Source organism: Coregonus clupeaformis, chromosome 28, assembly GCF_020615455.1.
Source record: "Coregonus clupeaformis isolate EN_2021a chromosome 28, ASM2061545v1, whole genome shotgun sequence".
Taxonomy (NCBI): Eukaryota; Metazoa; Chordata; class Actinopteri; order Salmoniformes; family Salmonidae; genus Coregonus; species Coregonus clupeaformis.
Window position 1 is genome coordinate 31,407,700 of NC_059219.1, and position 10,872 is coordinate 31,418,571.

The window sequence follows — 10,872 nt, forward strand, 5'->3', positions numbered from 1 at the left end:
AATCTCCTGCAATTCTACACAGAAATGTTAGCTGACATGAGCTAATTCAGTGACTAACAGTGACTAACGAGAAAAATAGCTAAACAAATTGTAACCAAATTTGGAAATTGCACCTTGTGTACTCTATTAGTCCAACTTCTCAACAGTAAATTGAGCCCCCGAGTGAAATCCTAAAAAACAAAACAATAATTTTTTGTTTTTGGAAATTGATCTGAGGCCCTATATGGTATGGATAAAAGGATTGACAGTCCAAATCCTGCTTCCATTCAGCCACAAGAATATTAGTGAGGTCGGGCACTGATGTTGGGCGATTAGGCCTGGCTCGCAGTCGGCGTTCCGATTTATCCCAAAGGTGTTCAATGGGGTTGAGGTCAGGGATATGTGCAGGTCAGTCAAGTTCTTCCACACCGATCTCGACAAACCATTTCTGTATGGACCTTGCTTTGTGCATGGGGGCATTGTCATGCTGAATCGTCTAGAATGTAATTGTACGCTGTAGCATTAAGATTTCACTTCACTGGAACTAAGGGACCTAGCCCGAACTTTGAAAAACAGCCCCAGACCATTATTCCTCCTCCACCAAACTTTACAGTTGGCACTATGCATTTGGGCAGGTAGCGTTCTCCTGGCATCCGCCAAACCCAGATTTATCCCTCAGACTGCCAGATGGTGAAGCGTGATTCATCACTCCAGAGAAAACATTTCCACAGCTCCAGAATCCAATGGCGGCGAGCTTTACACCACTCCAGCTAACGCTTGGCATTGCGCATGGTGATCTTAGGCTTGTGTGAGGCTGCTCGGACATGGAAACCCATTTCATGAAGCTCCCGACTTACAGTTCTTGCGCAGACGTTGTTTCCAGAGGCAGTTTGGAACTCGGTAGTGAGTGTTGCAACCGAGAACAGACGATATTACGGGCTACGCACTTCAGCGGTTCCGTTCTATGAGCTTGTGTGGCCTACCACTTCACGGCTGAGCCGTTGTTGCTCCTAGACGTTTCCACTTCACAATAACAGCACTTACAGTTGACCGGAGCAGCTCTAGCAGGGCAGAAATCTGACAAACTGACTTGTTGAAAAGGTGGCATCCTATGACAGTACCACGTTGAAAGTCATTGAGCTCTTCAGTAAGGCAATTCTACTGCCAATGTTTGTCTACGGAGATTGCATGGCTGTGTGCTCAATTTTTTACACCTGTCAGCAACGGGTGTGGCTGAAATAGCCGAATCCACTCATTTGAAGGGGTGTCCTGCATTCTACGTTTTGCAGAAAAAAAGTTTTACACGGTGATCATCAAAGTTAAAATATTTAAAAAACAGTGATTCGCGGTGACGTGGGGAGCAACAAAAACACCCTCCCTTGGGCTAGAAACTCATTGGCGGTTTTGAAAATCACTGTTTTTTTTACTTTTAATCCTACCCTGTGATGTCACAGAGGAGCATTTTTTAGGACCTTTCTTCTGATCTTTTTAACCACAGATCATAGAAACACACCGTTTTCACATAATATTATGTAGACTGGTTTAGTGCTGGATATGATGAATATGATGTTGAATGGCCTTTTAACCCTTTACATGGCTGAACCTTTTCTCTCAGGTGATTATTTACAATTGTTTCAAGTTTGGATTGATGCCATGGCATGGGTTTAATGTCAACAATCAGATGTCCTGTAAAATGTCTCTGTATTTCATCCCTCTTCATTCATTCATTCACTTATTATCTTACTCTATTCCCAATGAATGTGCAGACAGGCAGACAGACAAGGTGCCATAAAAGGTGACCATTTGTAAAGCGTGAAAATGTATCTTTGATAATTGCGGTGATGAGACAGCAAAACCACAAAATAAACAGACCATTTCCATATGATATCAACCTCAGACACCTCAGTATACCTCCACTATTACAAACTGATGTCATAGCCATCACTATTGTAAACATCTGGGACAGTAGGCCTAGAAAGAATACACATTTGGTCAATATTCAACTGGATTTTACTTTCTAAAAACGATTAATTTTACTCTATGCCCATCCCAGTTCATTATAGCTAGGACCAACAGAGACATACAGTGCAACAATAAATCAGCTAAATATGCTTATATCTCATGATCAGAACTTCTTCAGAAATGTAACTCCCAGACATGAATCATACCTTGTTATGAGCCTTGAGAGATGTTCTTATACCTTACAATGCTGCTGCATACTGTAGGATACTCATCATGTCTAACAGACTGACATGATGCTGATGACAACAAACAACAACCATGTCAGTAATAATATTACAGTGAAATATTCTCTCTGATGTAGGACAACAGATGAAGAGAGTTCTAAATGCACACATTTTAGTAGTTTTTCAGGTTAAAACTCAGTCTGTGTGATTGACAGGAGAGATGATCAGAGGGGCAGAGTTTTTACCACCATCATTCATACAGGGACCGAAGTATGGATAGAGTTTATCAGTGAAGGTGCAGCCAGTGTAAGAGTAGATATGAGAACTGTCCTCCACATCATAAAAGGAGACCTGACCCTCCTCATAATCCACAAACACCCCCACATTCTGGGGCTTCTCTCTCAGGGAGAGGGGGACTCTAGGGTCAGTGAGAGCCATGTACTCATTTTCATTCCTCAGCCAGACAGTCCAGTATCCATTCTTAGGGCTCAGTGTGATATGCCCCTTCCTGTTGATGGACTCTCTGGCCACTCCTAAATCCCACTTAGACTTCCCCTTGACCGTCACCTCGTAGTAATATCTCCCTGAGGAGAAGCCCTCCATTCCTAAGACACAGACACCTGTAACAAACCTCTTTGGGTTGTCAGGGAGATCCTGTTTTGTATTTCCATCTTTCACTTGTTTTCTATCCTCAGACATGATGAGGTAGGGATGTGCTGTATCAGGGTCCAGAGTCACATCCACTGCATACTGCTGAATCCTCTTCAGCTCAGCATCACACAACTTCTTAACTTCACTCATAATGGTATCCTCCACTTGAGATACAGCTCTCCTCAATGTCCCCACACACAGATCATTGTGAACACTGATCTCAGACCAGTCCTTGGTGGGTGGAGGGGTGCCCAGGGATGGAAAGCTCTGGAGGAGGTGGAGGTGGTCCTCAGTGTGTGAGAGCTGCTCCAGCTCAGTGCTTCTCCTCTTTAGCTCAGTGATTTCCTGCTCCAGCTCTTTAATGAGCCCTTCAGCCTGCCTCTCTGCTGCTTTCTGCTTCTCCTCAATCACCTCAATGAGCTCAGCCTGGCTTCTCTCAATGGAGCGCACCAGATCAGTGAAGACCTGCACACTGTCTGATATCTCTCTTTCTGCATCTTTCTTGCTGAGATCTACTGAGTGTTTGATCTCCTGAACCTTCTGCAGTCTCTCCAGGATCATCTGTTGAACCTCTGCCTCATTCTTCCCCAGTTTAGCTTTCCTCTCTCCATACTCTTCCTCTAGAGGGACAATGTCATGAGTCTTGTGGTCTGTTTTCAAACACAAGACACAAAGACATGTCTGATCCGTCCTACAGAACAGCTCTAGAGGTCTGTCATGCTTCTTACACATCCTGTCTTCCAGGTTCTCCACAGGGTTGATCAGCTTGTGTCTCTTTAAGGCTGCGACTCTCTGATGAGGCTCCAGGTGAGTCTCACAGTAAGAGGTCTGACACACCAGACAGGACTTCAGGGCCTTGAGCTTCATCCCAGTGCAGATGTCACAGGACACTTCTACAATTATGGCAGGGCATTGGTCTGAGCTGCTGGTAACTTTCACTTCAACTGTCTGCCTGAACTGAGCAGCCATCTCAGAAATGAAAGTATTGACAAACAGATCTGGTCTCTTATCAAATGTTTTTTTACACATTGGACACTGGCACAGGTCACTGGTATCCCAGTATCCACTGATACAGGCCTTGCAGAAGTTGTGTCCACATGGAATAGAGACAGGCTCAGTGAACACATCCAGACAGATAGAGCACAGGAACTGCTCTTCAGACAGGAGACTGCTGGAGGTGGCCATATCTAGACAGAGACCAGAGGTGAAACCATAAAGCATTTTGAATCAGTCAGCTCTTGATATATTCAGCTTTAGAGTTGTCAACATTGTCTTATGTGATGATATTACCGAATCTTGATACAGGATGTTATAACATAGATAAGTCCTATAACTGTAGGATAAAAAGTGAAGCATACCGTAGAATCTGGATAAATAAATCAGGAAATATACACGGTAAACACAGTAAAGCTTCAACTTAACTTTCCATATCAATCTTTCTACTCACCTGTATGTTTTTGTGGATGATATCTCTGTCCTTTCTGTTTGTGGTGTCTAAGGGTAGGAGAGTCAGCATATAGTCTGAATGTATAGCTATTTAATAGAGATTTCTGAGGTGCTGGAGAGTTTGGTCCTGTACACAATATACTATACTGTATGTCTCTCTACTTTGGTTTCAGTTCAGCAAAGTGACGTTAATAATGCTCCTCCCCACCCGATACTGCTGTGTGGTTCTCTTCCTGGAACAGTTAACCCTTTACATGGCTGAACTTTGGAACTGATCATGTTTTATTGTCATACTGATTGAAACAGTATTGAATAAACCAGGACTAAAGTCAATACAGCTTTCACATTACTATTCCTAGAATCACAATGTTTGAATCACTGCAGTCAACACACACACACACACACACACACTGTGTAGATGACTGAGGGCAGTTTGTCTTTGACCCCCACTGCTCTCCACTCCCACAGCCTGGCATTCACAGGCCATGCAGGCACCAATCAAAAACACACTAACATACACACCCGCACTACAGCACCAGCTCCCATCATCAGACTGCCAGGAGAGAAAACAATACATTCTGCAGGAAGAGTTAACCTCTCTTTCCCATACTAAACTCACCTGTAACTCCCCCTCCTCTCTTCCCTCTCTCTGAATGATAGAACCAGGAACCACCTGACATGAACACTGCTCTGTGGCCACACACACTATAAACCCTGACAAGGTGACTGTTTTATGGGGTAAAATCCTATTTTCCACAGAGGGCAGATCAGGCGGTGTGAGCTTTCCATGATGCCATTTATGAGGAGCAAGACCAGACACAGAGCTGCCTGAAACCGTCTTACAGAGGAACAGGATGACAAGGCTTCAGGTCAGTGAAATCCCATGAGAGAACAGAGGAGAGGAGAGGAGAGGAGAGGAGAGGAGAGGAGAGGAGAGGAGAGGAGAGGAGAGGAGAGGAGAGGGAGAGGAGAGGAGAGGAGAGGAGAGGGAGAGGAGAGGAGAGGAGAGGAGAGGAGAGGGAGAGGGTGAACTGTTGCAAGGGAGTAATGTCTATGCCAGCAGCACAACACAGGAAGTTTCCACTGGCTCTGACCAGACAACACCGGCACATATACACAAACCAGCACAGTGGCGCTGGAACACACACACACACACACACACACACACACACACACACACAAAATGACTAAGTGAGGTGACACTGACACCACACCCTGAGATGGCCGATTTAGATAAGAGGAGTGTGGGATATCTAATCCCTCCACTATCCCATCTCTCCCTGCGTCAAGAAAATGTTGCAGTTTTAAAGCAAGTTTGCTGCAAGTCTACACATTTTGCCATGGGGCGGAGAAAAGACGTTGCAATTGAGCAATTCTACTCTTTTTATTTTGGTGCAGTTTTACAGCAAATCTCCTGCAATTCTACACAGAAATGTTAGCTGACATGAGCTAATTCAGTGACTAACAGTGACTAACGAGAAAAATAGCTAAACAAATTGTAACCAAATTTGGAAATTGCACCTTGTGTACTCTACTAGTCCAACTTCTCAACAGTAAATTGAGCCCCCGAGTGAAATCCTAAAAAACAAAACAATAATTTTTTGTTTTTGGAAATTGATCTGCGGCCCTATATGGTATGGATAAAAGGATTGACAGTCCAAATCCTGCTTCCATTCAGCCACAAGAATATTAGTGAGGTCGGGCACTGATGTTGGGCGATTAGGCCTGGCTCGCAGTCGGCGTTCCGATTCATCCCAAAGGTGTTCAATGGGGTTGAGGTCAGGGATATGTGCAGGCCAGTCAAGTTCTTCCACACCGATCTCGACAAACCATTTCTGTATGGACCTTGCTTTGTGCATGGGGGCATTGTCATGCTGAATCGTCTAGAATGTAATTGTACGCTGTAGCATTAAGATTTCACTTCACTGGAACTAAGGGACCTAGCCCGAACTTTGAAAAACAGCCCCAGACCATTATTCCTCCTCCACCAAACTTTACAGTTGGCACTATGCATTTGGGCAGGTAGCGTTCTCCTGGCATCCGCCAAACCCAGATTTATCCCTCAGACTGCCAGATGGTGAAGCGTGATTCATCACTCCAGAGAACACATTTCCACAGCTCCAGAATCCAATGGCGGCGAGCTTTACACCACTCCAGCTAACGCTTGGCATTGCGCATGGTGATCTTAGGCTTGTGTGAGGCTGCTCGGACATGGAAACCCATTTCATGAAGCTCCCGACTTACAGTTCTTGCGCAGACGTTGTTTCCAGAGGCAGTTTGGAACTCGGTAGTGAGTGTTGCAACCGAGAACAGACGATATTACGGGCTACGCGCTTCAGCGGTTCCGTTCTATGAGCTTGTGTGGCCTACCACTTCACGGCTGAGCCGTTGTTGCTCCTAGACGTTTCCACTTCACAATAACAGCACTTACAGTTGACCGGAGCTGCTCTAGCAGGGCAGAAATCTGAGAAACTGACTTGTTGAAAAGGTGGCATCCTATGACAGTACCACGTTGAAAGTCATTGAGCTCTTCAGTAAGGCAATTCTACTGCCAATGTTTGTCTATGGAGATTGCATGGCTGTGTGCTCAATTTTTTACACCTGTCAGCAACGGGTGTGGCTGAAATAGCCGAATCCACTCATTTGAAGGGGTGTCCTGCATTCTACGTTTTGCAGAAAAAAATATATAGTTGAGAAGTTTTACACGGTGATCATCAAAGTTAAAATATTTAAAAAACAGTGATTCGCGGTGACGTGGGAAGCAACAAAAACACCCTCCCTTGGGCTAGAAACTCATTGGCGGTTTTGAAAATCACTGTTTTTTTTACTTTTAATCCTACCCTGTGATGTCACAGAGGAGCATTTTTTAGGACCTTTCTTCTGATCTTTTTAACCACAGATCATAGAAACACACCGTTTTCACATAATATTATATAGACTGGTTTAGTGCTGGATATGATGAATATGATGTTGAATGGCCCTTTAACCCTTTACATGGCTGAACCTTTTCTCTCTGGTGCTTATTTACAATTGTTTCAAGTTTGGATTGATGCCATGGCATGGGTTTAATGTCAACAATCAGATGTCCTGTAAAATGTCTCTGTATTTCATCCCTCTTCATTCATTCATTCACTTATTATCTTACTCTATTCACAATGAATGTACAGACAGGCAGACAGAGAAGGTGCCATAAAAGGTGACCATTTGTAAAGCGTGAAAATGTATCTTTGATAATTGCAGTGATGAGACAGCAAAACCACAATATAAACAGACCATTTCCATATGATATCAACCTCAGACACCTCAGTATACCTCCACTATTACAAACTGATGTCATAGTCATCACTATTGTAAACATCTGGGACAGTAGGCCTAGAAAGAATACAAATTTGGTCAATATTCAACTGGATTTTATTTTCTAAAAACCATTAATTTGACTCTATGCCCATCCCAGTTCATTATAGCTAGGACCAACATAGATATACAGTGCAAACAATACATCAGCTAAATATGCTTATATCTCATGATCAGAACTTCCTCAGAAATGTAACTCCCAGGTACGAATCATACCTTGTTATGAGCCTTGAGAGATGTTCTTATATTTTACAATGCAGCTGCATGAGGATACTCATCATCTCTAACAGACTGACATGATGCTGATGACAACAAACAACAACCACGTCAGTAATAACATTACAGTGAAATATTCTCTCTGATGTAGGACAACAGATGAAGATAATTCTAAAAGTACACATTTTTGTAGATTTTCAGGTTAAAAGTCATTCTGTCTGATTGACAGGAGTGATGATGAGAGGGGCAGAGTTTTCACCACCGTTACTGCAAGGGAAAAAGTATGGATATAGTTTATCTGTGAAGGTGTAGCCAGTGTAAGAGTAGATAAGAGACCTGGCCTCCACATCATAAAAGGAGACCTGACCCTCCTCATAATCCACAAACACCCCCACCTTCTGGGGCTTCTCTCTCAGGGAGAGCGTGATAGAGGGGGAGTTACAGGCTGAGTACTTACTCCCATCCCTCAGAATAACAGTCCAGTATCCATTCTTAGGGCTCAGTGTGATCTGCCCCTTCCTGTTGACAGACTCTCTGGCCACTCCTAAAATCCACTTAGTCTTTCCCTTGACCATCACCTCATAGTAATATCTCCCTGAGGAGAAGCCCTCCATTCCTAAGATACAGTAACATGTAACAAACCTCTTTGGGTTGTCAGGGAGATTATGTGGTTTGTCTCCATGTTTCACTTGTTTTCTATCCTCAGACATGATGAGATTGGGATGTGCTGTATCAGGGTCCAGAGTCACATCCACTGCATACTGCTGAATCCTCTTCAACTCAGCAACACACAACTTCTTAACTTCACTCATAATGGTCTGCTCCACTTGAGATACAGCTCTCCTCACAGTCCCCACACACAGATCACTGTGAACACTGATCTCAGACCAGTCCTTGGTGGGTGGAGGGGTGCAGAGGGATGGAATGCTCTGGAGGAGGTGGAGGTGGTCCTCAGTGTGTGAGAGCTGCTCCAGCTCAGTGCTTCTCCTTTTTAGCTCAGTGATTTCCTGCTCCAGCTCTTTAATGAGCCCTTCAGCCTGCCTCTCTGCTGCTCTCTGCTTCTCCTCAATCACCTCAATGAGCTCAGCCTGGCTTCTCTCAATGGAGCGCACCAGATCAGTGAAGACCTGCACACTGTCTGATATCTCCCTCTCTGTGTCTCTCTTGCTGAGCTCTACTGAGTGTTTGATCTCCTGAACCTTTCTAAAATGTGTATCCATCTTCTGTTCTACCTCTGCCATAATTTTCCCCAACTGAGCCTTCCTCTCTCCATACTCTTCCTCTAGAGGGACAGTGTCATGAGTCATGTGGTCTGTCTCAGTGCAGAACTGACACACACACATCTGGTCACTCCTACAGAACAGCTCTAGAGGTCTGTCATGCTTCTTACACATCCTGTCTTCCAGGTTCTCCACAGGGTTGATCAGCTTGTGTCTCTTTAAGGCTGCGACTCTCTGATGAGGCTCCAGGTGAGTCTCACAGTAAGAGGTCTGACACACCAGACAGGACTTCAGGGCCTTGAGCTTCATCCCAGTGCAGAAGTCACAGGACACTTCTCCAGGTTTGGCTGGGCGTTGGCCTGGACTGCTGGTAGCTTTCCACTGAACTAATTTCCTGAACTGAGCAACCATCTCAGAAATGAAAGTATTGATGCGAAGCTCAGGTCTCCTGTAGAATTTCTCCTTACACATGGGACACTGGCACAGGTCATTGCTATCCCAGTACTTTGTGATACAGTCCTTGCAGAAGTTGTGTCCACATGGAGTGGAGATAGGCTCAGTGAACACATCCAGACAGATAGAGCACAGGAACTGCTCTTCAGACAGGAGACTGCTGGAGGTGGCCATATCTAGACAGAGACCAGAGGTGAAACCATATCTGTTATAGTTCTTGATCATTTAATCTTTAGCGTCATCATGGCTTTATTGGATAATACTAACCAATCTTAAAACATGGTTTTACCTTGAAGTGTGATATTATATGTAGCCTACAAGCACCATTAAAGGCTCACTGTGATATTTACAGCGGTACACCATTTAGTTTGCTATAAAGTTGAGGGGTGGGGCTGGAGAAGTGCAACCACTTTCAAATTCATAGCTACTGTATGGATAAAAGGACTGACAGTCCATGACGTCAACATCAACATAAATTGAAGCTATACATTGTTTGATTACAAAGACATTCATTGTTTACTTTGCGAGCTAAATGCCTTTCAAGTTTAGTTTCACTGTCGATACATTTTTGTTTCATTTCAGCAAAATGACGTGAAAATGCTCCTCCCCACCCAATACTGCCAGATGATGTATCTTCATGGAACAGAGTTAACCCTTTACATGGCTGAGTACTCTTTCTCTCTGGTGCTAATTTACAATTGTTTAGAATAGTTTGAATTTATGGCATTATGGGTTTAATGTCAAGAGTCAGATGCATTATTTACTGACCTCTATCATATTTATTTGTCTCTCGCTTTCATTCCTCTTTCACCCACTATTTATCTCATTCTATTCACAATGAATGTCATTAATATTATTACAGGTGCAGACAGGCAGACAGACAAGGTGCCATAGCAGGTGCCTTTATTTGTTAAAGGTCCAATGCAGTTGTTTTTATCTCAATATCAAATCATTTCTGGGTAACAATTAAGTACAGTACTGAGATTATTTTAAATTACAATGGTCAAAAAGAAACAAAAATTGCTTCTTAGCAAAGAGCAATTTCTCAAGTAAGAATTTTTATAGGACTGTCTGGGAGTGGTCTGAGTGGGAGTGGAAAAACTGAAAACTAGCTGTTATTGGCAGAGAGGAACTCTTTCTTATTGGTCTATTCACTAATTTACCGCCTCTTGATGTCACCAGGCAGGCAAAACAGACTGAAATTTCAGATGGTCTTTTCAAACAGCTCTTACACTAAAAGGGCATGAATCATTTTCACAGAATTATTCTAACCTCAGTGTAGAAATATATATAAAACAAAGGAAAATAAAGTTTTTGACTGCACTGGGCCTTTAAGCGGGAAAATTGATATTTGATCATTGTGGTGA

General features: G+C 43.5%; 3 protein-coding genes across 5 annotated transcripts in view; all 3 read right to left on the bottom strand.

The window, feature by feature from the left end:
- LOC121543562 (carbohydrate sulfotransferase 11) overlaps positions 1–10,872 on the bottom strand; it is a 93,266-nt gene that overhangs the window by 30,274 nt on the left and 52,120 nt on the right. The gene's annotated exons all lie outside the window — the stretch shown is intronic.
- Positions 2,080–4,638, bottom strand: LOC121543561 (E3 ubiquitin-protein ligase TRIM21-like). The gene is made up of 2 exons (XM_045208872.1): positions 4,264–4,638; positions 2,080–4,003 (listed from the first exon to the last, which is right to left on the bottom strand). Exon 2 carries the CDS (start codon positions 3,999–4,001, stop codon positions 2,361–2,363), a length of 1,641 nt encoding a protein of 546 aa, XP_045064807.1. The 5' UTR covers positions 4,002–4,003; positions 4,264–4,638; the 3' UTR covers positions 2,080–2,360.
- On the bottom strand, positions 7,656–9,679 carry LOC123482156 (E3 ubiquitin-protein ligase TRIM39-like). Its single transcript, XM_045208874.1, has one exon. The coding sequence runs from the start codon at positions 9,677–9,679 to the stop codon at positions 8,042–8,044; it is 1,638 nt and encodes a 545-aa protein (XP_045064809.1). The 3' UTR covers positions 7,656–8,041.